Source organism: Ceratotherium simum, chromosome 13 (assembly GCF_057802395.1).
Source record: "Ceratotherium simum simum isolate JZ-2026a chromosome 13, ASM5780239v1, whole genome shotgun sequence".
NCBI lineage: Eukaryota > Metazoa > Chordata > Mammalia > Perissodactyla > Rhinocerotidae > Ceratotherium > Ceratotherium simum.
In genome coordinates, this window is record NC_141912.1 from 23,687,131 (window position 1) to 23,714,966 (window position 27,836).

The 27,836-nt window shown below is 38.4% G+C and overlaps 1 protein-coding gene across 4 annotated transcripts in view; it reads left to right on the forward strand.

Annotated features, from left to right (window-relative positions):
• Window positions 1–27,836, forward strand: part of CARMIL1 (capping protein regulator and myosin 1 linker 1) — a 326,380-nt gene that overhangs the window by 213,177 nt on the left and 85,367 nt on the right. For all 4 annotated transcript variants that reach the window (XM_087438110.1, XM_014788706.2, XM_004432061.3 and 1 more), the window contains 7 exons: window positions 1,910–1,991; window positions 2,746–2,845; window positions 2,948–3,002; window positions 10,097–10,269; window positions 12,150–12,218; window positions 14,951–15,044; window positions 21,459–21,557. In XM_087438110.1, coding sequence (XP_087294236.1) covers window positions 1,910–1,991; window positions 2,746–2,845; window positions 2,948–3,002; window positions 10,097–10,269; window positions 12,150–12,218; window positions 14,951–15,044; window positions 21,459–21,557 — 672 coding nt within the window. The remainder of the gene's footprint in view (window positions 1–1,909; window positions 1,992–2,745; window positions 2,846–2,947; window positions 3,003–10,096; window positions 10,270–12,149; window positions 12,219–14,950; window positions 15,045–21,458; window positions 21,558–27,836) is intronic.

Consider the following 27,836-nt stretch of genomic DNA (forward strand, 5'->3'; position numbering starts at 1 on the left):
CTTTTGCAAAAATATAATAAAAATGAATTACTGGAAGATTTAAAAAGACGAAAAATACAAGCCCTCAATTTTTATTATTAGATGCAACAGACCTAAAATTGTTATTACTAAGGTTTCTAAAATATTTATAGTCAATTTCTATACTTATTTTATCTCAAGCCTGTAACAAACTTTGCAGACTGCCACCAATCCGTGGACCACGCTTTGAGTAGCACTGTGGTAGGGATGGTCTAGAGGTAGTGTGATAAGATGGGCTTGGTGGAGCATTTGGGTAAGCTGGAGAGCTCCTGAGAAAACAACAAAGTGTAGTGAAAGGGGCCTACTCACTCTTGGCAATAGCTGGCCACACTGGGTTAGAAGCCCTTCAGGTGTGGAGTCAGTTGGTCTTGGTTTCCCTGGAGTATGTAGACCAGCCTCCTGGGGAGGTCTGCCTGAGTGACACTCACCTTCATAGTTCACATCAGACACCTCAGAGTAATCTGCTGTCACCTTAAAAAGTACGAAAGGCTGAATTTAAACATATCAACTGCCATACTTCTGAATAAAGAGCAGTCTCAAAGATCTGTGCAAAACTCTGCTTAACGTACAAGCAGCCAGGGAAATTGGTAGGTTTTGGGCCAGGTTACCATAAAAATATTGCATCTAAAATAGTGAAATAACAATCCTTTAAATTCTAACATCAAAACTTGAACAAGTAGAAAGTAGCATCTTGTATTATAAATTTGGTATAGAAGTTTATAGAAATTTTAATTTTCTTAAGTGAATTGAGAAACAACTATGTTCCTTGGTAACATAGTAGGTTCCCAGTAAAGAGTAGTTTCTTTTCCCTTATTAGACAGTAAGTTCGAGCAAAGGGGCCACAGCTTAGAAACTTTGCATCCTGCACAATGCTTTACACATAGTAGAGACTCAAATAGTCGCTGAATGGAAAACAAAAAGATATTCTGACCCCTGTAAAATGTGCTTTTGGTTTCATGGGAAGAGATGAAAAATACTGTGTTTTATAGGTTGCCTTTCATTTTGGCATAAATTAGGTAATGAGACAAGATTAACAATTCACTCTTAGTTTTGCTACAAGTCAACCACAATAAAAATGTTTTATTTTATTTATTTTATTTTTTTAAAGATTTTATTTATTTTTTCCCCCCAAAGCCCCAGTAGATAGCTGTATGTCATAGCTGCACATCCTTCTAGTTGCTGTATGTGGGACGCGGCCTCCGCATGGCCCGAGAAGCGGTGCGTCAGTGCGCGCCCGGGATCCGAACCCAGGCCGCCAGCAGTGGAGCACGCACACTCAACCGCTAAGCCACGGGGCCGGCCCTAAAAATGTTTTAGATTAATCTAAAATCTTCTTCTGTGGCTCAATGAGTTTGTACAAATCATTTTGTAATCGCCTGCAACTATTTACTACCTGCTTTATAACAGTGAGACCTCACACCGTTTCTGTAGGACAGTTAAGGACGAGTCCTTTCTGAAGTGGTTGACATTCAAAATTAGTCTTGATTGTCTCCTTTGGTTGTTTTGGTGATACTTGGTTGAGAGTTATACCTTGAAATCTGTAATAATCAAGTAGTCACATTTTCTCATTTATAAAGAGATTCATTGGATTTCCAAAAGTCAGAAGTGAAGAAAATTCTTATGGGTTGACAGACTTGGCCAATGGGGACCTTGGGTGGTCTCCATCTTTTTTTGGTTCTTTTTCTAATAACTTTTGGATTTATGTGGTATGGGAAACAGCAGAAATGACTAGTGGTTGGCTCTTTACCATTGATGGTAGCTTTTTTGGAGTTGATAAGTTTCCACTTTTTATTTGGTACTGAGTTTAAGACTGTATCTCCTATTATTAATCTTTTGGTTACACCTCCAATAGGTGAAGACTTTACCTTGTATTTGGTTTGTGTTTCCCTAGCTGAGATCGGGAGGTGCACAAGTATTAGAAGGTTGCATTGCCGAAATCCACAACATCACCAGCTTAGACATCTCTGACAATGGTAAGTCAGAAATCAGAAAAGAAATAGGAACATTATTTGAAGCAAATTAGTAAAGCAAAAATAATCTTCTAGTGCAATCTAGATAACACCTTAATAAAAATGTTATTTTACTTCTTGACTAATAGGACTTTTTAATTTAACAATAGAGTTTATTTATGGAATAAATCTGTGCCAAAGTCTTACTAAGTTAATTCCATGGCCAAAAATGCAAGGTCTATGCAGTAAAACAAATTAGTTGAAAAAATATATAATCAGTACATTGATAAAGTTAAAGATCTGAGTCCAACCTTTTGCATTTTGGTGATAATAAAATTGAACCTTTGTTTCTTTATTCAGAAGCTTATTTCATTAGCTTCTTTTCTGCTGATTATAGTAGCATGTGAGTATGAACCTGTTAAATTTGCATGGACAGCTACAGTTACTTACCAGTGAACAATATGTTGGAATCTTCCCTCACAGAGTGGTGGGAAGAGGTAAAGCGCTCTGCCATTATTCATTCGTAATCCTTGCTGACTTTGTTTAGCCACTGATTGTATAAGAGATTTAGATAAGTCTTTGTAGAGAATGAGTTTATCCCTGTGAAATAATATGATATGAAAAGAGAGCAAAAAGTTCCTTTGAAAATAAAAGATTAGAATCCCAGGGCCCTCAGGAAAATCATCCAACTGCATGTCACTTTTGCTTAATTGTGTTCCCGCTGAAAATCCATTTATACGCATGTGTTTTAATTCTCCACTGCTCTGATTCTTTCCAGGTTTAGAATCTGACCTATCTACCTTAATAGTGTGGCTCAGTAAAAACAGATCAATACAACACCTGGCATTAGGCAAAAATTTTAATAATATGAAATCCAAGTAAGAGTTTTGAATTTTTTTTATATGACAATGATGAAAATAACCAGCCTCCTGAAAGCTTTTGATTTGATTCCACTGTCCACATCTTTAAAATCTCTTTAGAAATCTGACACCTGTGTTGGACAACTTAGTACAGATGATTCAAGATGAAGAATCAGTGAGTATTATTCTAAAAACTTTTGCCTAAAATCTTTTGTTTGTTACCAGTCTTACTAATTATTTCTACTTAGTTAATGCTGATATGCTTTCAGATAATTTTATCTACATATACATTTTCTATTGTTATTTAAAATGGGATAAATATTTATGCTTTAGTACAGTTATAGAATGTATTGAAAATTTACTTACTCTTCATTCAACTCATCACTAATTAAAGGAAGATTGTAATAGATGAAAAGAAGTATAAATTGACTCAAGCTCATCTTTTAATAAATCTTACTCTTTCCTAACTTCAGCTAATACACTAATCTGCAGGCATGAATTTTTACAATCCACTTGACTTTATGACCTTATATTATGCTGAGAAACATCATATTGCTAATTTGAATTTTGTCTAATAATTATGCCGAATTATAAGAGACTAGGAGAGTTGTCCCCCATCTTAAATTGCTTCTTAAGCTCTAGTAATCCTTATATTTTTATCCTTTTTAGTTGCTTCTGACCAAGAATTGGTTCAGGGTAAATAAATTTAATTCCAGACAGTATCCTATTTTGCTGCCCTTTAAAATGCAGTAGAAAAAAGAAAGATATTTTATGGACAAGGCAAGAAGCCCTCGACCATTAATTCCTTTAATTGAAACCTGGTGTTTCACACCTTATATTTTACTGCTGCTCTTTAAGATTTTGTCCTTTTCCTAGGTTAGTCCTATTTGGCCACCAAACTCAGCTTTTACGGTTCCTAAAATCCAAATCAATTTGTATTCCTACTATGAAGATTCACATTATTCATGTTCTGTGATAGCTACTTCTGTAGGTCATGAGAGTGATTTCCTATATTAATCATGTGAAATATGTCACATTTTTAAAAAGTATCATTTTTCCTTTTGAATTCATACGGTAATAGCAAATTCTATTTTTTTTTTTTTTAATTTTTTGTTTATTGCAGTAACATTGGTTTATAACATTGTAAAATTTCAGGTGTACATCATTGTACTTCTATTTCTGCATAGATTACATCATGTTCACCACCCAAATACTAATTACAACCCATCACCACACACATGTACCAAATTATCCCTTTCACCCTCCTCCCTCCTCCCTTCCCCTCTGGTAACCACCAATCCAATCTCTGTCCCTATGTGTTTGTTTATTGTTGTTATTATCTACTACTTAATGAAGGAAATCATACGGTATTTGACCTTCTCCCTCTGACTTATTTCACTTTGCATTATACCCTCAATGTCCATCCACGATGTCACAAATGGCTGGATTTCATCATTTCTTATTGGCTGAGTAGTATTCCATTGTGTACATATACCACAGCTTCTTTATCCATTCGTCCCTTGATGGGCACTTAGGTTGCTTCCAAGTCTTGGCTATTGTGAATAACGCTGCAATGAACACAGGGGTGCATGTACCTTTACAAATTGGTGTTTTCAAGTTCTTTGGGTAAATACCCAGCAGTGGGATGGCTGGATCATATGGTAGTTCTATCCTTGATTTTTTGAGGAATCTCCATACTGTTTTCCATAGTGGCTGCACCAGTTTGCACTCCCACCAGCAGTGTATGAGAGTTCCCTTCACTCCACATCTTCTCCAACACATGTTGTTTCCTGTCTTGTTAATTATAGCCATTCTGACGGGCGTCAGGTGATATCTCATTGTAGTTTTGATTTGCATTTCCCTGATAGTTAATGATTTTGAACATCTTTTCATGTGTCTGTTGGCCATCTGTATATCTTCTTTGGAGAAATGTCTGTTCAGGTCTTTTGCCCATTTTTTAATTGGGTTGGTAGTTTTTTTGTTGGTGAGATGCATGAGTTCTTTATATATTTTGGAGATTAAGCCCTTATCAGAAGTATGGTTTGCAAATATCTTCTCCCAATTGTTAGGTTGTCTTTTCGTTTTGTTGATGGTTTCCTTTGCTGTGCAGAAGCTTTTTAGTTTGATGTAGTCCCATTTGTTTATTTTTTCTATTGTTTCTCTTGCCCGGTCAGACGTGGTGTTTGAGAAGATGTTGCTAAGACTGATGTCGAAGAGCGTACTGCCTATGTTTTCTTCTAGAAGTTTCACAGTTTCACGTCTTACATTCAAGTCTTTAATCCATTTGGAGTTAATTTTTGTATGTGGTGTAAGGTAGGGGTCTACTTTCATTTTTTTGCATATGGCTATCCAGTTTTCCCAACACCATTTGTTGAAGAGACTTTCTTTTCCCCATTGTATGTGCTTGGCTCCTTTGTCAAAGATTAGCTGTCCATAGATGTGTGGGTTTATTTCTGGGCTTTCGATTCTATTCCATTGATCTGTGTGCCTGTTTTTGTGCCAGTACCATGCTGTTTTGGTTACTACAGCTTTGTAGTATATTTTGAAATCAGGGAGTGTGATACCTCCAGCTTTGTTCTTTTTTCTTAGGATTCCTTTAGCTATTCGAGGTCTTTTGTTGTTCCATATAAATTTTAGGATTCTTTGTTCTATTTCTGTGAAAAATGTTGTTGGAACTTTGATAGGGATTGCATTGAATCTATAGATGGCTTTAGGAAGTATGGACATCTTAACTATGTTAATTCTTCCAGTCCAAGAGCACGGAATATCTTTCCATTTCTTTGTGTCTTCTTCAATTTCTTTCAGAAATGTTTTATAGTTTTCTGTGTACAGATCTTTCACCTCTTTGGTTAAGTTTATTCCTAGGTATTTTATTCTTTTTGTTGCAATAGTAAATGGGATGGTATTCTTAATTTCTCTTTCTGCTACTTCATTGTTAGTGTACAGAAATGCAACTGATTTTTGTATGTTGATTTTGTATCCTGCAACTTTACCATACTCGTTTATTACTTCTAAAAGTTTTCTGGTGGATTCTTTAGGGTTTTCTATATATAAAATCACGTCATCTGCAAATAGTGAGCGTTTCACTTCTTCCTTTCCAATTTGGATCCCTTTTATTTCTTTCTCTTGCCTGATTGCTCTGGCTAGGACTTCCAGTACTATGTTAAATAGGAGTGGTGACAGTGGGCATCCTTGTCTGGTTCCTGTTCTTAGAGGGATGGCTTTCAGTTTTTCACCATTGAGGATGATATTAGCTGTGGGTTTCTCATATATGGTCTTTATTATGTTGAGGTACTTTCCTTCTATACCCATTTTCTTCAGAGTTTTTATCATAAATGGATGCTGTATCTTGTCAAATGCTTTCTCTGCATCTATTGAGATGATCATGTGATTTTTCTTCTTCATTTTATTAATGTGGTGTATTACGTTAAGTGTAAGCTAATTTTTCTGAGAAAGCTAAGGTGCTGGGAGAGATCGAGACTGAAATTTTTCCTTGCTTCTCCTTGCCCACACCTCTTTGTGGGACTCTGGTCTGGAGGGCAAGAGAAAATTCTGTTCTGCTGCCTTTTCATTGTGTGGATGTAATTTCCAACCTGTGGGCTAGAAGTGAAACTCATTGTTATTTAATGAATTCAAACACTTCTCTTTGTCCTCATTTGCTAATAAACCCCATATTTTGTTACTTTTTTTACTGGGTTATTAAAATTAGGGGCATGGGGCTGGCCCAGTGGCATAGTGGTTAAGTTCGCACGCTCTGCTTCGGCGGCCCAGGGTTCGCAGGTTCGGAATCTGGGCATCGACCTACACATCGCTTATCAAGCCCTGCTGTGGCAGGGGTCCCACATAAATAAAAACTAGAGGAAGATGGGCACAGATGTTAGCCCAGTGGCAATCTTCCTCAGCAAAAAGAGGAGGATTGGCAACAGATGTCAGCTCAGGGCTAATCTTCCTCACCAAAAAAAAGGGGGGGGGCATAATTGGAATGTAGTTTATACCTTTCAGAATTTAGGCTGTTTGTTTTACATATTTAATTTGACTTTATACTACCCTGCTTTATTTGAGTTTCTGATTTCCTGGTATTGGCCCAGTTTTAAGAGGTCAGGGAAAGTTACTATTGCAGAATCATGTTTAATATTCATACCTAAATATTTGTTTCTTAGTACATATTTTAGGAAAATTATATATTTTATGAAAAACATATTTCTTAATTTCATCTTTTGCTTATTACACAAGGGTCTTCAAACTCTGTTTCTATAATTTTAAAAGTCTGTCACTTAAAGATAATCTTGATGTTTAAAACACACCTAGGGCCAGACCCGTGGCTTAGTGGTTAAGTGTGTGCGCTCCGCTGCTGGTGGTCCGGGTTCGGATCCCGGGCGTGCACCGACGCACCGCTTCTCCTGCCATGCTGAGGCTGCGTCCCACGTACAGCAACTAGAAGGATGTGCAGCTATGACATACAACTATCTACTGGGGCTTTGGGGGGAAATAAATATATAAATAGAATTATAAAAAAATATAAATAAATAAAAAAAAATAAAACACACCTAAAAACATATTTGCAGATGGTAAAGTTTGCTATATAAATGTGAATTCTGTGAAGTTATAAGTTTGAGTAGTGTGCTGCTAATAATTAATATACAATGAAAAGCTGTTTATGTTCATGTCACTGAAAAGTAGGTAGCTTTTTCAAAAAGCAATTACCTTCTGTTTTTTTTCTACTTCTGAATCAGTAATGTACAAAACAATTTAAAATGATTAGGAATTGCGTCTTGTGACTATAAAAATTCTACCAAAAACTGGCGCAATTGGGGTCATTTTTTGTTTTATTCTTTTAAAGGTTTTTACATCTATAAAATTCTGTCTTTGCTTTTTCCATCCTGACCTTGTGTTTGTAAAGCTTGTTCTTTGACAGTCCATGGAATACTTTATTTACCCGGTATCGCACGTGACGTTCAGTTGGAAAACCTAGACATCGCCTTCAACCCTAGACAGTGGTTGTCAGGCTGCTGCGCCCAGAGTTGTGGGATGGTAATATTGAGGGGCCAAGAGTACGGGGACTCTTGTTTGGAAGTATTACATGCAAACAACCAATGGAGCAGAGTGTGTTTCTCCTGGGAGTGCCTGTAACAAGGAGACAGAATCTCAGCGTAAGCACGTTCAGCTATGAAAAGAAATAGTAAGATTTCAAATAGTCATGTTACACGGAAGTGCAATAAATCAAGAAGGGATGACCTTATAAATATGCATGCAATTCAGGCTGTTCTGTTGGCATTAATGACTCTGCCCATTATTTTTAAGTGTTAACTGGGGTGTATTAGAGTTTGAGTACAGTACTGGAATTGGTGCTCACTAGCTTGGAGACTTGGTAGTTTTCCAGTATTCAGAAGCAGCCGTAATATATCATTTTTGTAGTAGTTGAATAGAGATGGTTGAAATGACGAGAGATGCAATTAAAGCTTTTTATTAAAGCAACATTGCATTTGTTTTTATTTAAAACATTAAGTTTTCTGAGTCTGCAGCATTTTTAGTTAAGTCTTTCCCATTTACTTGAGTGTGGGAGCTTAAGAAAACTGAAGCAACTTTACTCAACCTGCCTGAGTCTAGGCATATGCAGGCTTTTTGCTGAGGTTTTAATTTTCTTAAGCACCATTTAACTTTTAAAGACTTGATTCTAATTAATATAATATTACCTTTTGATTTTACCATAGATGTAATAAGTTTAGAAACGTCGTCAAATTTGGACAATGAGGACATAAGTATCGTCACTTGGTAAAACTATAACCAAACGCATAATGCCACTTTGTGAATGTCTGAGTCTTGAAACCATCAGCACCCTCATCCTGCCTCCTTCAGCCATTGGGCAAATGGGCCTCACACAGGTGTTCCTTTGGAAGTCAAAGTTCAGTGGTTGAGTGAACACACACACCCCAGGCTTTGTGTGTGGGTCATACAGACCCCCAGGCACGTGTTGAGAACCCCAATCCCACAGGCCACTGTGGAACCTGGTCATAGATGACCCTAGAAGCTGCTTCCAGCATCCAGCTCCCTGTAATGTCAGAACTGCTTATGGAATAAGCATATAGAATTGTTTAGTATGGCTGGGCCAATATAGAACATCTCGAGCAACCCAGAAGACATCCAGATTCCCCAGGGAAGTCTGAAATCTGACTTTTAGAGCCACATTGCTTCAAGTCCTGGAATTCTTACCACTTCATTAATTCAGTTATGGCTGAAATCAAGGATTGCAAATTCCAATGTCCACAGGGCCAGGAGGGCAACATAAACAAATAAAGTGAGCTGGGGGTAAGTAGGGAGTACTATTCATTTTTTTTGTCAGATACTGTACAGGCCAAACAAAACCAGCTTCCAGGCCGAGTGGCTTTCAGTCTCGGGCTTAAATGGACAGTGAGTGGGTTGGTTTGGATTCGCCGTACAGCCTATGGTAATATAAAGGTTACACACATTTGACTTTTTCTTTTTTTTGAATTGTAGGTATGTCTTCTGATTGGTGCTTATAAGATAAAGCTAAGAGTGATAATCAAAAAGATCTAGGATAAGCTGATAGGGGCAATGTTGTACTGGTGTTAAGAGTGCAAAATTTGGAACAAATTGTGTGGTTCCAGTTCAGCTACTTTCTGTGTGACCTTGCTTGAGTCACTTAACCTTTCCATTTCTCACTTTGGAAATGGGAATAACAATACCTAATGTAATAATACCTAAGTATTGGGTTACTGGGAGGATGAAATGGATAAATACACATAAAAAGCTTAAACAGTGGTTAAACATAATAAGTGTTCAATAAATGTCAGCTATTGTTATCTTGGCTGGTTTTCATTTTGCATTTGGCCTCTACTAGTATTTTAAGATGTCATTTCACCTTCCTTAGAAATAAAATGGACAAAAAGGGATTGTATAGCCATACTGAAGCTCAGAAATTTTTGTGTAGTATTTTAATTTATTTCTTCCCATCTTTCACTTCGAAAGAGCTGCCATCTGCCACTCTAGGTATCTTCCCACGGCTTCCATTAGAAGAGAGGTGGCTGGTATTCAGCATTAAAACACAAGCTCTCCATGTTTGACTCCACAGGTCCATTTTATGCCAGAACCTTCAGGTCCCACTCATCAGGTTCTTTTAGACAGAAGTTTCAAAATCAGACACTTGTGTGTGTGGGTGCCTCCCCTCAGTGATTCTCCACGGAATGGGTCATTGAGTGTGGCAGCTGCTGTGATGAGACTGTGTGAGAGCTGCCTCTGTTCCCTCCACAGCCTCTGCAGTCCTTGTCCCTGGCGGACTCGAAACTCAAGACTGAGGTCACCATCATCATCAACGCCCTGGGAAGCAACACCTCCCTGACCAAAGTGGATATCAGTGGGAATGGAATGGGGGACATGGGAGCCAAGATGCTGGCCAAAGCACTGCAGATCAACACCAAGCTCAGGTACGCAGGTCAGGCATTCAGTCGTGAGGAGTGGACGCGTGTTCTAAGCAAGCCCTGGAAATGATTCTGACCAGCAAGCATTGGAGAGCGGCTGTGCCCGAGTGGGCTGGAGCTTCCCGTGAGGCCAGCTGGGAAGAAGAGGCGACAGTTTAAAGTCTTTTGTCAAAATACGGGGGAGAGTGTTCCCAAATTTAGACATAGTGATTCCTTCAAACTGTTGTCTTAAAGATTTCCATTGTGAGGTAAAATCTGACTGAGAACTGTTGCAGTTTCCTGCTTCACATTAGTGTCAACAGCTGACTGATGTGTGGGGAAAGGCAGTGAGCAGCAGGAGGGTTTTGTAGGCAGTGCCAAGCGAGCTGAGCTGCAAAGACTGAAGGAATAACACAAGGGGCTTCCCTGTACTTGGCTGTGAGCCCAACGTCTTATCTTCCCCTCCCCACTCCTGCCAATATAAAGACTGAAAACCCAGGGGATCCACTGGTCAAGGGCAAGTTCATACTGGGTGCTAACTGTTCTGTTTAGCAGTTTTCATCCATAGTGCTTCCCAAGCATGGCTTTTTTTAAGGACTAGCTGTGTAGTAATCATTTTTCTTAAGGACTAGCTATGTGGTAACCACTTTTCTTAAGGACTAGCAATGTGGTAATCGCTTTTTATAAGGGCTAGCTATGTGGTAACCACTTTTCTTAAGGACTAGCTATGTGGTAGCCACTTTTCTTAAGGAGTAGCAATGTAGTAATTGCTTTTTATAAGGGCTAGCTATGTGGTAGCCACTTTTCTTAAGGAGTAGCTATGTGGTAACCACTTTTCTTAAGGACTAGCTGTGTGGTAACCACTTTTCTTAAGGACTAGCTATGTGGTAGCCACTTTTCTTAAGGAGTAGCAATGTAGTAATCGCTTTTTATAAGGACTAGCTATGTGGTGACCACGTTATCATCCTTCATTCGGAGAGAGCCGGGTTGCCACCTAGCCCAGCAGTGTGGTCAATGAAGAGTTGATCCACATTGCCCTTCAAGGGCTCTTTCTTGCTGTTTCCTGTGCTCTCTAACATAAGACAGAGTCTGAACCTTTTGTCTAAATGAATCTGAAAGCCAAAAGCTGCAGCAGTTTCTTTGAAGGTCGGTGTGTATGTGGAGAAGGTCACTGAGATTAGGAGGGGAAGGCAGTTAGAGGTTGTGAGACCGGGATCATTCTGACAAATAAAAGCCGTTTCATGTGTCAGGTGATTTGACAAATCCTAAAATACCTCCAAAGTATTCACATTCTGAAGGTGAAATAATACTTTTCTTCCAAAATAGATTTTGTGTTTCAAAAGTAAACAACCTCCTATTTTTAGTAACTGAAGTTTTGCCTGCAGACTGAGCAAAGTTCCTGGGGCTGCTGATCACACTGTCTCAGGGCAATGATGAAAACATAAGAAAATATGACAAGATTCCCTCTAGTTGTTTAGAATGGAAAAAGTCTCAGTGCCTGAAATTCTTTTTGTTGGATGTGAGACTGTTTAGCGTCTTTTGTAAATAGCTTCAGCCTCAGCGGTGAATACTTAGAATACCGTTGGGAGACTATCAGAGAAATCAGGTTTTAGAGTTTTCTGGCTAGTGAAGCATTAGGTAACTTAACGGTACATTAATATGTGTGCTGTTGCTTTTAAGTATAGTTTTTTCATGCTACTTAGCAGTAAATATGTTAAGAATATAACATTGGGGGAAATGCTCCTTGCTTTGTTTGAAACAAAGGTGAACGTTATTCCTTGCTCATGTAATGCCGCTGTACTAAAATACCTAGACAGTGTTGCCTATGAGAGATTTATCTTCAGTGGGAGAATCATTTCTTCCATTCCTAAGTGTCTGATCCTTTATGTGATTTGGTTTCCAAACAGGACTGTAATATGGGACAAGAACAACATTACTGCCCAGGGCTTTCAAGATATAGCTGTTGCCATGGAAAAGTAAGTTTAATTAGGACTTCTTTCTGGCAAAATACAGAGGAACCAGTGGTGTCTTTGTTGTCTGTGGGGTAATAAAAGGAGCAATAGATTGGGAGTCAGGAGATCTGGGTCTGAGTTAGTCCACTGCTAATCACCCATGGGACCTGGGAAGACATTGACTTTCTCTGGTGTGAGTTTCTGCAGCTGTAAAATGAGGGCAGAGATGCTTGTTCTGAAGACACTACCCTGTTGTGAGGATTAAATAAGATCATGAGGGAGGGGCCGTACAATGGTTGCCTTGCTTCCTTCTCCTTGTGGTTTCACAATCTCTTTCCACTGGGTCTTGCTTTTTTGCCCATAACGACAACTTTGAATGCACTGCTGAGAAGAAAGCTGAGGTCCAGAAAATAAAAATGAAATTGATGAATGGCAAGCCCAGGGCTAACTTGTCTCCTTACTGTAAAAGGCTTTTTTATTACCTTAGTAACCAAAGTCTGCAATTATTATTTATTGTCGAGTTTACTCACCCAGTAAACTAAATGAGAAAATAATAATACAAACATGGCTGAAAAAAATACCGGAAATCTGATCTTTCTGAGCTTTTCACTCCTCGTATTGTATTCTAAAGGCAGAAATGATCAAAGCAGATTTATAGTATTAAAAATGAAAAGTGACAAAATGTGGATGAGAAATAAGGGGCAAGAAGTATAAAAGTCAGTCCCCTGGGGAAGGGGAGAGGGTGCTCGTGATTCTGTTTTCTCCCAGATTTCCCTGCATGCGTGAGTCCTCCTAGGTGGAGCTCTCACGCCCAACATGGTGCCCTGAGTAAAACCCTAGACCCGGAATTAGGAGTCCTCCTTTCAGTCCCCAGTTCTGTCACCAACAAGCCTATGATCTTCAGCAAAGCATCTCACCTCTCTGATTAATTCTTCTTTTATAAAGTGTGGAAGTTGGAGGAAATTCTCTCTAAGTGCCTTCCGATTCTAAATCTCATGGTTCTGCTTTAGCTGGGAGGTCAAAGTTGCTGCCACCACGGGCCGTCACTAAACATGGATAAGGCGGCTCGCACTGACCAGTCACCGCAGCCACCTGCCCCTGGAGCCCTTTGTGACTGCAGAACCACCTATAATTACTCCTGCTCACCACAAAAACCTCCGATTGGGAACATTTATTTACCAGTAGCTGCATTTGGATGCTAATAGCACAGTTGCTGCCCTGATGGTGTTGTAGACTGCCAGCCCAGACTGGTCTTGGTGAGAAGCCAAGAGCATTCACACCAACATTTCCAGATTGATGGGAGGGCTCCCTGGATTACAGTCTGTTACGTACACTGTGCTTCAAGATGCCAGTGGTTCAAAACCACATTTGGTTTAAATAAACTATCCTAGTCTGTAGCATGATTAAAATTGGATGAGGGAAAGGAAAATCTTCAAAGCTGCGAAAAAGATGTGTTGTCTCTTAGTTTCAGTCGGCTGGCTCCTCTTAAACCAAACAAAAACAATTTTGCTACAACAAAGCTAAGGTAAAAATTAAAGTTATAGGAATAGCAGCCTTTTCTTTGCTGGTGGTTTTACATTAAGCCATCATATAAGTTGGACTGGATGAAGAACATTTTTTCCATTAGATAATACCCATCCAGATTACTGTTATTATTAAGATAATTGTTTGTTTTCTTTATTATTCATTATTTTAGGAATTGTTATTTTTCTCTCCTAGTACAAGTTATCTAAATATCCACGAGCATCCCATTGTGAGTGCTGGTTATTGTTTAGAGACCTAACGCAAGCCAGCTGACTCGTGATGCCAATGCACTAGGAGAATGCCACAGTTGCCGCCACAGGGCATGGTGTAGACATGGACAGGTGCATTCTGGCGTGGGAGAGGGAACTCGAGTGCTAGAGTTTGCAGCAGGGGAGCCGATGTTCACGGTCATCTGGGCACATAGCAGTTTGGAGCAGGGTCAAGATCAAAGGCTGGAACACAGACTCAGAGTTCTGTGTGTTTTCTTCACACAAAAATGACTCACCCTTGCACGCTCGTGTCTAATGAGCTGGTCAGCGCCGGTGAGGAATATGTAGACACAGTACTCCACAGGTCCTTCATTGGCGTCTAGAGCCTGGCGGACCTGGACTGATCTTGACGGCAAACTGCAAGGACCCGCAGAGGTCAGGGTGCGTAGCCAGGCAGGAAGCTCGTTCCCAGCAGCTTTTCTGAAGATGCTGCCTGATTTCGGACTTAATAAAGGAGCCCAGAGCCTGAACAGACTGTTTTTCTGGATGCTGATGTCCTTGCTTTGCAAGCAAGCGTTTTGTTTTGATTTTGGATTTTTCCTTTAACAGTCTGGGTCTGGCTGTCACTCGCAGTCACTGGAGATTCAGGTGCATTCAGATCTACTGGTGACTCAGACCCAAGTAGTCGAGGCTGGACTTTTTTCCTAGGCTTTATCTCAGTCCATCTTTCCGGTCTCATTTTGAAAATTCTGTCCTTGATATAAAGGAAAACTGAAAACAAAACCACATTCATTAAAGTGGTGTCAGTTTTGTAAGACAGTACGAATTGACGAGGTCGCCCAGGGTGCTGCACACATGGATACGAAAGAAAGCTTATCTGCAATCTAGGGGCCTAAGATGGTCTGGTAGTTTAGAATTTTCTAAGATACTCTGGCAACTATCTTTTTGGATTTCAAAAAAGAGTGCTGAATTAAGGTAATAGGAAGTTATTTTTCAATGAACATTATTTTCTCCTTTTTCTAGGAACTACACATTGAGATTTATGCCGATTCCTATGTATGATGCTTCTCAAGCCCTAAAAACAAACCCTGAAAAAACAGAAGAGGCTCTGCAGAAGGTACTGAAGAATCAATAGCTTAATTATCATAAATTGACATTTGAATTGAATCGTTTTAATAATTCTGAACATATGAGTCGTACTTTGTATTTTACAAAGCATTTTTTCTCATTGACTTGTATTCTTATGATCACGACTGGCATAATGCATGACTGGAGGAGGAATAAAAGAAGGAATACTAAAACTTAACTTGAAATTTAAGTGGAATAAAATAACACTCTTACAACATCAACATGCCAGAGCTTAAATGTACATAGGCAACTTCCTGTTTGTCGTTTGGAGAATGTGTGGAACTGAATGTCAGCTTGCACAACCTTCATCCTCTTCATCCTCAACAGATAGAACCTTCCCTCTTTTCCTCATCAGGAAATTTAGGGTATTATTGAGATCTCCCTTCACCAGCTCTGTCTGTAAATGTGTCTAAATTCATACCCATTCCTACCTCCTTTCTGGCAAACCCGGAGGATGATGGGTACCTCTCCCTTCAAAGTCCAACCATCCATGGTGCCTTGGACCCCACCATCTCTGCCGTGTGCTGGAAACTTGCCCTGTGAGTCATTCCCTCACTCTCTAATATCTTCATCCTTCTCTTTCTGTGGTTGTGGTTACTTTTCTCTCCATTTTTAGATATGCTCCAATATTTCCCATCTGAAGAAGCCTACTCCACCTTTACTATGGTGATATTTAGGGAATCTTTGAAATTTTTCCTCCTTGGACTCTCATCCGGTGGTACCACCCTCTGTCCAATCTCCCAAGCTTGACTTTCCTTTCCCATATCTTCCTTAGCCCATCAGTCAGCAAGTTTATGGATTCTATAGCATAAATCTCTTCATTAGCTCTCCTCTTCTCTGTTCCTATTACAGATGCCTTGTTCTAGCCTCATTATCTCTCACCAGGATTATTGCATCCTCTTGTTTGTTTTCCATGTTGCAGTCAAAAATAGCCATCTTATTTCCTGGTAAATTTAAATAGATTAAAACCTTCAATCCATTCCTCCCCAGTAGCTGTAGAGATAAAGCCTGGTCTCCTTAACTTAGCATGACATTCTGCCCAGAATGTCTCCTATCCACCTCCAACTTCATCTCTTACCAACACTTACTCTTTGTTTTGCTCTACCTCTGGGAACTTGTTAGAAATGCAAATTCTTAGGCCTCAGAAAGTGGAGTGGGATTTAGCAATCTGTTTTTACAAGCTCATCTGGTGATTGTAAAGTTTTAGAATTACTGCTCTAATCTAGATGATACTCATACTTTCCCCACTACCATTGAAGATTGAAATCAAGTGTCTGCTCATCCAGGAAGACTCCTCAAACCCCCTTTTTTCCCCTAGGTAGGTGATCTTCTCAGAGTTGCCTGTGCCTCTCCCTGTCACTGGCCTTGTGACACTGTTTTAAGTTACCTGCCTCCATATTTTTTTCTCCCAGTGACTTGTGAGCTCCTTGAAGGCAGAGGCTATGTATTTTTCATCTTTTTTATTCTCAGCAGCTAGCACAGTGCTTGGCATGCGTGCTTGGATGCCCCTTAGATGTTGTTGAATAAAAGGGAATAAGATTGGGGGCGGAGGGGAGGGAAAGCTGTGATGTGGCAAAAGAAATCATCTGAGATTTGGATTCAGAAGATCTGACTAAATCAAACTCTTCCCGGCTTTGTAACTTCAATAAGCTACTTAATTTTTCTGAACTTTACTTTCTCTGTCTATATAAAAAATAAACCCATATAATAACTATGTTTAGCTGACACTTAACATATAGTTCTTACTGGGTGCCTGACATTATTTTAAATGCTTTACTTAAATTAACACCTGTAATCTTTAAAATAAACCCATGAGATAGGTTCTGTTATATCCCCATTTTACTGATAAGGAAAGAGTGATTAAGTAATTTTTCCTAAGGTGGCCGTGAGGATCAAACAAAGTAGTATATGTGAAAAGCAGTTTGTAAGCCATAAAGCAACATACAAATGTTAGATATCTTTACAGTTTCTTAAAGGATATTAGTCAGTTTATAACAAAAGACATATTTTAGAGAAACCAGGTTTCTGGTTTCAGATTTGACATGTAAAGAGTTTGGAAGTCATCACTCCCATCTTCACAACAAGAAAAAAGGCTCAACAAACAGAAAATAAGTGACTTTTCTTAGATCCATCACAGAATTGAGGTTATAAAGCAGACTGTCACCCTAGAAACTGGAGAGATGGGAATAGAGGGAATCACAGTGGATCAAAGCCAAGATCAGCTCATCAGGAGCAGAAGCCAGTGGAGCCAGTAACTCAGAGGAATGCTTAAACAGGAATTGACAAATTGCTGGAGGCTTAGTGTGGACTAGTTTAAGAGATAAAAACTCCTAGGGATCCAGTCTTAGGGAGGCCCCTGGCCCTTTAATGAGTTTTACCTCCAAGAGTCCCACCAAGTTATCACAGTAAAGAATGGAGAAAAATCCTTTCATGTTTCTGGCAGGGGAAAGGGAAAAAGTAACCATTTTGAAATACACCCATTGCATTCTGTTCTCCATAACCAAGGCCTACCCTCAAGGGAAATTATACTATCAGAGCCTTATCTGACCAATCAGAAGACAATTAGACAACTATAGCCCCTTCTAGCCTTCCTGTTTCACATAAGGAAGGGGAAAAAAAGGCCAAGAAACACTTGTGAAGGTCACAGCCCAGGGACTCGGCCCACTAAAAAAACCCCCTAGATTTAATCATAAGATTACAGAATGCTTCCCCCTCCCTAACACCTTACCACCACATCAAGTATAATAACAGTGGGTTACAACTGAGCAAAGCTGTAAGACACTCTATTTAAGAAGGATTTTCTAAGGAAATCCTAAAACAACAGGGGAGATAAAAACAAGGACGCTAGAAGAAATTAAAGCCTTTGGCACATATAGCTACAACAAACATTCAACACAACCCAGCTTCTAGCCAAATTAACATGAAACCTCACACTAAAAGCCTGATTACCTCAATTCCTATTACCAGATATACCATATCTGACCTTCAATAAAAAATTACAAGGCATGCTACAAGGCAAGAAAAAACAGTGTGAAGAGACAAAGCAAACATCAGAACCACGCTCAGATATGCCACAGATTTTGGAATTATCAGACAGGGAATTTAAAATAACTATGATTAATATGTTTTGGGCTCGAATGGAAAAAATGAGAGAAATGCAAGAACAGATAAGTAATGTAGGTAGAGAGGTAGAAATTCTAGCAAAAAGTGAAAAGGAAATGCTAGAGATCGAAAACATTGTAACAGAAACAAAAAATGCCTCTTATGAGCTCATCATTGGCCTGGACACAGCTGAGGAAAGAATGATTGAGCTTAAAGATATGTCAATAGAAACTTCCCAAACTGAAATGCAAAGAGAAAAAAAGAATGGGGTAAAAAAAACCAGAACAGAATATCCCGGAACTGTGGGACAATTACAAAAGATTAAACATCCATATAATGGGAATACCAAAAGGAGAAGAAAGAGAAAGGAACAGAAGAGATATCTGAAATAATAAGGGCTGAAAATTTTCCAAAATTAATGACAGACACCAAACCACAGATCCAGGAATCTTAGAGAACACCAAGCAGGATAAATACCAAAAAAAATCTAGATATGTAGACATGTCATATTCAAACTGCACAAAATCAAAGACAAGGAGAAAATCTTGAAAGAAGCCAGAAGAAAAAAACACCTTACATATTAAGAAATAAGGATAAGAATTACATCATAATAATTCTGTATCTTTTTCCTTCAAAAGTAAAGGAGAAGTGAAGAGTTTCTAAGACAGCAGTGTGACATGGTATGAAAGGGAGAAATTGGCCATACTTTGTTAACAAGGTACCGGACCACTCGTGAAATGGTACAGTGTTATTTGAAAGTGGACTTGGATTAGTTGTAAATGTATATTGCAAACACTAGGACAACCATGAAAAAATTTTAAAAAGTATAATTAATATGCTAAGACAGGAGAGGAAATGCAATTATATACAATACTTAAAACCAGAGAAGGCAGAAAAAGAGGAAAATAAAAGAAGAAACAAAGAACAAATGCTGAGTAAGCAAATATATTAATAATAACATTTGTATTTTTTAAGTGAAAAATTGATGACTTTACAGCTCATAATTTATTGGGTTTTTTTTTTATAATACTTACTATGTTCTTATATAGTCTAGTTTTCATTTTAACAGAACTCTATCCTCCGGAAGAAATATGGCTTTTTAATATTACTCTACTACAGAACAATATTGTTATTTTGTACTCAATCTTCATAATTTTTTTTTAAATACAAGATTCCTTTATTAAAATACAGGTTTTTTGCCTCTTGTGCTGCTGCTATTTTCAGCAGTGAGACTGAAGATGTCAAACTGGCTCTAGACTATTTCCCAGATCGCTGCTGCCTGGGGTAGTGGCAGACATGATAATGACACTTTTGCCTCTTCCCTTGCTGTTTGACCTGTGGCAGACCCTCCATCCTTAGCTTCTAGGAGGTGGGTTCTCTGTCCTTGGTCTGGAATGGTTCGTGGAAGGAAAGTTTACCCTTTATTCCAAGATGCAAACACTTTCAGTGATGATGTGTACATGACAAACATTGTTCTTCTTCCTTCCACTTGCACTGACCTTTAGAAATGAGCTTTGAATATTATTCTTTTCCAGAAAATTCTGTCTAGGCTTAGACTGTGAAGCACCATTGGTGCACCTGGGGAAGGTCTGGAAACACGTGGGCCGGCCTTGTGTGCGCCACCTGTGCATGAGCTGAGCCTCCTGAATAAACAAAACTGGCCCACAGCCAGGGCTTAATGAGGCCAAATGTAAAAGAACAACTAACAAGACAAAAGCACCCAAAGCTGGGTAGCAGTCTGTGTCTGTCATATTTCAGGCTGGAATCTTTTTTTAGCAGAAACATTTTATGTGACGGTAATGTCATCCTTGGAAAGAGATGACTTCTTGGGAAGAGGCAAGGGAAAATTAATGTAATGTAATTTCACGGAATTAATGTGTCACTTTAATGATGTTTCATTTCAGGGGTCTTTTTGTTTTTATAATTTCTTCATTTATGTTTAGTAGAGAGGTACACTTTGTTCTGCTTTATGGTTTTCAGGAATGATAGTAATTATAGTCTGTGTTTTAATTGTTCCTAATTGGCATTAAGTAGTAGTCATTTTAGCATATGGAAAATTAAAATGAAAATATAATAATCCTGAGAGCCTCACAGTTATTAGAAGTTGTTAACCCGAGAACTGTAGTGGCAAATTAAAAGCCAAATGGTTAAGTGGTATTATTAAAAACAAACAAAAACAACAACTGAAAAAAAAATAGATGGCACAATTACCCATCTCAGATTATTTTTTACAAAACATCTTCACAGGTATCCATCATTTCCAATAGTTAACCCTGCATGTTTTGTTCAATGTATATCTATTGCATATTGTTCTTCTTAAATGCTTTATTTCAATCTAGTTATCATTTGTACATTTGAATTTTTTTTTTTTTTGGTGAGGAAGATCAGCGCTGAGCTAACATCCATGCCACTCCTCCTCTCTTTGCTGAGGAAGACTGGCCCTGAGCTAACATCCATGCCAATCTTCCTCCACTTTTTGTGGGACGCTGCCACAGCATGGCCTGACAAGCGGTGCATCGGTGCACGCCCAGGATCCAAACCTGGGCTGCCAGCAGCAGAGCGCATGCACTTAACCACTATGCCACGGGGCCGGCCCCTGTACATTTGAATTTTTCATGAGAGATTCTCTATGTATGAAAATACAAATTGTCAAGCAACTTCAGGATTTCTAATTTTCTGTGGAAATCCATTTTCTTATTTTCTGTAATTTTGCTAAAATCAGTTCTGTTTTTGAGAAAATATGAGAACCTGGTGGATTAATGAAACTAGTATATGCCTTTGAGTTTACCAGCTTGTATCCTTCAAATTTTGTACCTATTTTCCCCCACAAAATAAAGAATTTTCTAGGTGCTGGTGGATTTTACCACTGGAATAAGGCTAAGAGGTTCAGAGAGTACCATCCATACACCTGGGGGATATTTATTTAACTTCTGAACTGTTTAGTAGTTAAAAATTCACGAGAGAGAAAGATTGCGATTGTGTGCAGGAAAGTGATGAAATGTCACTAAATGGGGTGTCTAACCCTGTAGGCAATTAAACACTGGCTTATCTTTGTCAACTACTGAGTCACATAAAAATTACTCCTGTTACCTGTAAGTTAAATTTCTAACTGAAAACACCAATAATACATCACAAGGATAGCCAGTTTCCTCATCTCCTAAGTTTTGTGGGGTCAAGTTCCTGGCAGGATGTGTGAATTACTGTTTTGGTTTTAAGTTCAGCAACTGGCTGTTTCACTTACAACTTTACTCCCTGCTGATTCTAAATGTGTTCTTGAGAGATACATGTGCTTAATTTCCAGATAGAAAACTATCTGCTCCGGAATCATGAGACTAGAAAATACCTTCAGGAGCAGGCCTACCGCCTCCAGCAGGGCATTGTCACGAGCACCACCCAGCAGGTAAGAGGGCGCCCGTCTTCTCCAGGTACAGTTTTCCCTTCTGCCTAGGTTGAAATGACCCTTTTAAAAGCAAGGGACAGCGACCGGCCTGGTGGCGTAGCGTTAAGTTCGCGTGCTCTGCTTCGGTGGCCTGTGGGGGTTTGCGGGTTTGGATCCCGGGCCCAGACCTACGCACCACTTATCAGGCCATGCTGTGGCAGGCGTCCCACATATAAAGTAGAGGAAGATGAGGATGGATGTTAACCTAGGGCCAATCTTATTCAGAAAAAAGAGAAGGATTGGCAACAGATGTTAGCTCAGGGCTAATCTTTCTCACACACACACACACACACACACAAAAGCTTAAAAGCAAGGGACAAAAGACTTCTATCATTTGAATCATTCCCAATGGGGCAATAAGAACTTGTTCCTGAGAATGACAATAAATGTAAGTAGAGTTTAGGGGAAGGTGTAGAGTAAGGAAAATGTAGGCTAATTTTCATGCTAAATATGCACTTTTAATTGTTGATGATTTTGTGCCTTTTAAGATTGTCAGTAAGGTGTATTTTAAGTTTGTATACAAATATTAGGAACCCGTGATTACAGATGATAAAATCTGAGGGTAATCAAATTTGCTGCTTTGGAGACATTCTGTCCCTTTTTCTCTACTCCCTCGCACTTCTATGAGGAGGAAACAAATTCCCAGATTCTTCTGAATAATTAAGAATTTGTTGAATATTAATTAACACTTAAGTGCTGAAGAGAAACTGAAGTGCTTATTTTATTCCTCTTCTTTCTATCCAAGTTCAGAGAGGAAAAAAAAGAATTATAATAATAAAAAAAAATGTGGAATTTTTTTCTCCAGAATATCAACCAAAACCGAGGATCATATGATAATTGAGGAAAACCAGTAGCATGTAAAAGCGAGATAAACCAAGAACCGAACTCAGATAATTCAGAGTACAGCAGAAGACTTTAAAAAAAATAAAATTAGTAAGTCCAGTGGGACTTGAAAGAGTATTATGTCCATAAAATAGGAATAGTCAGAGAACAAGAAACAGAGCTTAGTAATTGAAAATATGGCAACTGTAATATAGAATTAAATAAACTGATAGGGCACAAATTAAGCTGTTTCTCTGGAAGAGAGTAGAAGAAATCTTTAGAACATGCAGTAAAAAAGATGAAAAATATGACAGAAAAGTAAGTCAATATGGTGAATAGATTCAAAATGACCAAGAGCTTTCTAATAGGAACTTCAAAATTTAAAAAGACACACAGTAGAAAAATTTAAAAACAGAGAAAATAATAGAAAACCATGTCATGTGGATCTTGGGGTTGCTGTGACTCACTGAAATTGATCCAAATGAGTGGACAGAAGACCCACACCTAGACATATCCTGGTCAGAACACTTAGAATAAAGAAAAAAAACTTAGCGAGTTCCAGAGAAAATAAACAGGCTATCTTACAAGGGTACTAGAACCAATTCTTAGCATCAGTCCCAATTACTAGAAGCAAATAAGGTAATGTCATCAAAGTTCAGAGGGGAATTTATTTTGGACCAAGAATTCTATACCTACCTGTGTTATCAAACCGAGAACAGAATAAAAGTATATTCAGATGTGGACTCAGAAATTTTTTCCCCAATATTCCATATGAAAAAAGTTTTCTGAGGAAATTCTCTAGCATAATACAGAAAATCAAGGAAGTATACAATGTGAGGTGAAAATAAGAAACTGTGGCAGAAATGAAATCATGCAAGTTATAAAAGCTGAAAGAAAGTTTTTAAAAGTCGCCACTTTGGGACAATCTGCTTTGAGCTACGGGATTAAAAGACATAGGATTATATTTTTTTCCTCTCTGGAACTTGTAATCATAATTCTGTAACTGCATTTTAGTGAGTTTAAAATTTTAATATCAACTTAGACAAGAAGGGAAAACCTAATTATTGTTACATTAAAAAATGTAAATGTTGAAAATCTTAATGTAAAAGTAATGAAACTAAAATTAGGAGTTGAAGAGGGAGAAAGTTGAGTAGTAGTATAATTATGCTAAATTTTCAGTTTTTATTTCATGGAATCAACCTATTTTCTATAATTTATAAATCAAAAATATAAATATAGGTCTACTATTTAAATTTAAAATGGAAGCCACTGGAAGAATTTAACAAGCAGAGAATTTTCAAAAGTGTGCACCTCAGCAGATTGAGAGGAACTGACCGGTAGGGAAAGTTTTGTTATCTGAGACCATTTTGTATGGTTTGCACTATTTTCTTACCTTGTGCAGATGTCATTTTAATTTTTTTGTTGTTGCTTTTTCTTAAAAGAGAATGAAAGAAAGGTGTCCGTAATAAAAGCCTCATGTATAATATTCCAAGTAGGTAGAACTATATGGACAACCGCATAGATATGCATAGAGATTTGTGAAAAGGTGTTCACCAAAATGTTAATGATGGTAATCTCAGGTGGTGTGATTAGGGGAATTTTATTCTCTTCTGCTTCACAGTCTTGTTTGAATGCTTTACAGTAACCATTTACTATTTATAAAAGAAAAAATAAAGCGATATGTGTTGAGAAACAGAACAATGATAATTATGAATATTGGTGAAGTAACAGGAAGTTTTGAGAAAGAAAACATTATTTTGACCTTACCAATGCCTTAAAAATCTAATTTTTTTTACTGCGAGGGACTACTATTAGCTTATTACTTTATTAGCTTAATACTTTATGGTTTACTGTTATTTCTTCGTTTTAGTGTTTAACATTAAAAGCAACGAGAGTGCTAAAATCGTGCATTGAACCTTTGCCTTGGGTTCCTTTATGAGCTACCGTAATGCAGGCTTTTCTTAATACAATATCCTTCCAACTTTTTTGTTCATTCACAAGGGATTTTGTCCATCCAAAAAAATTACTGCAGCAACCTTTAGTGCTAACTCTTAAAAGTAAGTTTCCTCTTCTCAATCGAGAGGAAATTGTACACAGGAGGCATATGCGAATGTTTAATTCTGCGGGGATGGCATCATTCTGAATTATTTGAGTCATTATGTAGGTATATTGCCACCTTTTCACTCTGGGGATTTCTTAGGACATTATGATTAGCAGTGTTCAGACTTTAATTGTTTTAGTTGCTTTAGGAGAGATTTATCTCCTTCTTACTGAAGTTTCCAGAAGTCTGAATACAGAAAGAATAGACCCTCTGTGATTAATGCCCCTAGCATCTGCACAGCCAGTCATTCCCAGGTGACACTGAAGGAATTAAAATGTTTTAATGGAACACTGAAGCCTCATAGCTGTTTATGTATTTGTTTTTGTCTCATCTATCTTTGTTTAGGAAAGACCTTTATGAGACGCAACTCTCCACCTCTGCTTTTGATCTCTTTTCCATCTCATAAACTCTCTTAATCAGGAGTCAGCAAACTTTTTCTGTAAAAAACCAATAGTAAATATTTTAGGCTTTGCAGCCCGGATGGTCTCCATTGCAGCTACTCAGCTCTGCTGCTGTAGAGTGAAAGTGGCTGGAGGCAATATGTACAGGAATGAGCGTGGCTGTTCCAATAAAGCTTTATTTATAAAAACAGGCCCAGAATTGCCTGTAGTTTGCCAAACTGCTCTTGAATCTTCTCATCCTTTAAAAAAAATAATAAAAGAGGCAGTTTTATTGCCTAGAGCTATTTACTCAGCACATTCTCTTTCCTTCCTTTCATGTGCAGATTTTTATACTTGCTTTTATGGCTTATTGGCTACCTACTCACTTTGTAACCTTTCCAGATGTGCCCTCTGTCCCTGTCTGTCTACTGAAATGGCTCTCTCACTGGTCTCCTGGTCACCAAGTCCAGGGGCCTTTTCTTCCTCTTCATCTTTTTATTTATTCATTCATTCATTCATGCATGCATTTATTTATGAAGATTGGCCCTGAGCTAACATCTGTTGCCAATCTTCCTCCTTTTTTCCTTTTCCCCCCAAAGCCCCAGTAGATGGTTGTATGTCATAGTTGTACATCCTTTTAGTTGCTCTATGTGGGACAGCTTCTCAGCATGGCTTGGTGAGCGGTGAGTATGTCCGCGCCCAGGATCTGAACCAACAAACCCCAGGCCACCGAAGCAGAACATGCGAACTTAACCACTACGCCACCGGGCTGGCCCCTTTTTAAAAATTTTATCGAGGTCATATATGCTTGTAACATTGTATAAATTTCAGGTGTACATTATTGTATTTCAGTTTCTGGACAGACTGCATCATGTTCATCACCAATAGTCTAGTTTTTATCTGTCACCATACTTATGTGCCCCTTTAGGCCTTTCACCCCCCCATCCACTTCCCCTCTGGTAACCACCAATCTGTTCTCCTTATCCATGTGTTTATCTTCTACATATGAGTGAAATCATACAGTGTTTGTCTTTCTCTGTCTGACTTATTTTGCTTAGCATAATACCCTCAAAGTCTATCCATGTTGTTGCAAATGGCATGATTTTGTCTTTTTTTATGGCTGAGTAGTATTCCATTGTATATATCTACATATATATACATGTACCACATCTTTATCCATTCGTCTGTTGATGGGCACGTGGGTTGCTTCCACATCTTGGCTATTGTGAATAATGCTGCGATGAACGTAGGGATACATAAATCTCTTTGAATTGTTGATTTCACATTCTTTGGATAAATACCCATTAGTGGATATACTAGATCATATGGTATTTCTATTTTTAATTTTTTGAGAAATCTCCATACTGTTTTCCTTAGTGGCTGCACTAGTTTGCATTCCCACCAGCAGTGTATGAAGGTTCCCTTTTCTCCACATCCTCTCCAACACTTGTTATTTCTTGTCTTGTTAGTTATAGCCATTCTGATGGGTATAAGGTGATAACTCATTGTAGTTTTGATTTGCATTTCCCTAATAATTAGTGACATTGAACATCTTTTCATGAAAGGAGACAATATAGTGTAGTGGTTAGGAACTTGAGCTCTCAAGTCAGATAACCCAGATCTAAGTACAGGCTCTGCTATGCCCTATCGGTGTGAACTGTTAGTCACTTACTAGCCTCTTTAAGCCTTCATTTCTTCATCTGTAAGGTGGGGAAGATGACTCAGAAGGTGCTGTGAGGATTAAATGAAATAATTCATGCAAAGTACTTGACAATGGAATACTACTCAGCCATAAGAAACGATGAAATCCAGCCATTTGTGACAACATGGATGGACATTGAGGGTGTTATGCGGAGTGAAATAGGTCAGAGGGAGAAGGTCAAATACTGTATGATTTCCTTCATTAAGTAGTAGATAACAACAACAATAAACAAACACATAGAGACAGAGATTGGATTGGTGGTTACCAGAGGGGAACGGGGGAGGGAGGAGGGCGAAAGGGATAATTCAGCACGTGTGTGGTGATGGGTTGTAATTAGTATTTGGGTGGTGAACATGATGTAATCTATGCAGAAATAGAAGTATAATGACGTACACCTGAAATTTATACAACGTTATAAACCAGTGTTACTGCAATAAACAAAAAATTAAAAAAAAAAAGTACTTGGCTCCTCACCAGTGAAGTTTTGATGTTGGTTCCTGCTGTTATTTTTATTCTCACAATTATTATTATTGACCACCTCATCTTTCTTAGGACTCACTTCTTGGTTCATATGATAGTGTGTCATTCTGAATATCTTTCTGCCGCTCTTGTGTCTTACCTTCTCCTTTCTACGTGACTCTTGCTCCTTTCATCTTCCAAATGCAGCCATTTTTCTAAGTTTTGTACTTAGTGCTCTTTTCCTTTGGGTATCTCTTCTATTTCTACCATTTTTTAACTCTCTCATCTGTGGATGACTCCTGGATCTATCCCTTCAATTTCTGTTTCTTTCCAGGTAGTCCTGTCTTTTCAACTGCTTGTTCAGCATCTCCACCCAGGTGGCTGAGAATCAGGGTCACTAAGACCAAATTCATTCCTTGGAACTCCTGATTTTAACAGTTCTTTCAGTGATATCATCATCACTCTGGATAGAACCCTTGCAAGTCATCTTGAATGCCCCATTTGCTTTCCTCATCCAGTAGTCACTATGCCCTGCCCATTTTCCTTTAAAGTCTCTTTTGCCATTGTTCTTTTCTTTCCATTTCTACTGCCAGCCCTCTTGCTAAGGTTTTTTTTATTAACTCCTCTTATCTCTTCTTATACAAGTACTACAAGAACTAGTTTATCTGCTTTCTATGTCTCCTTCTGTTTTCTACAGCTCATATCCTTTGTATCAGTCAGGGAAGCCGAGTCACTATAAGTGTTATGGGGCAAGGGATTTTTAGACCCTCACAATT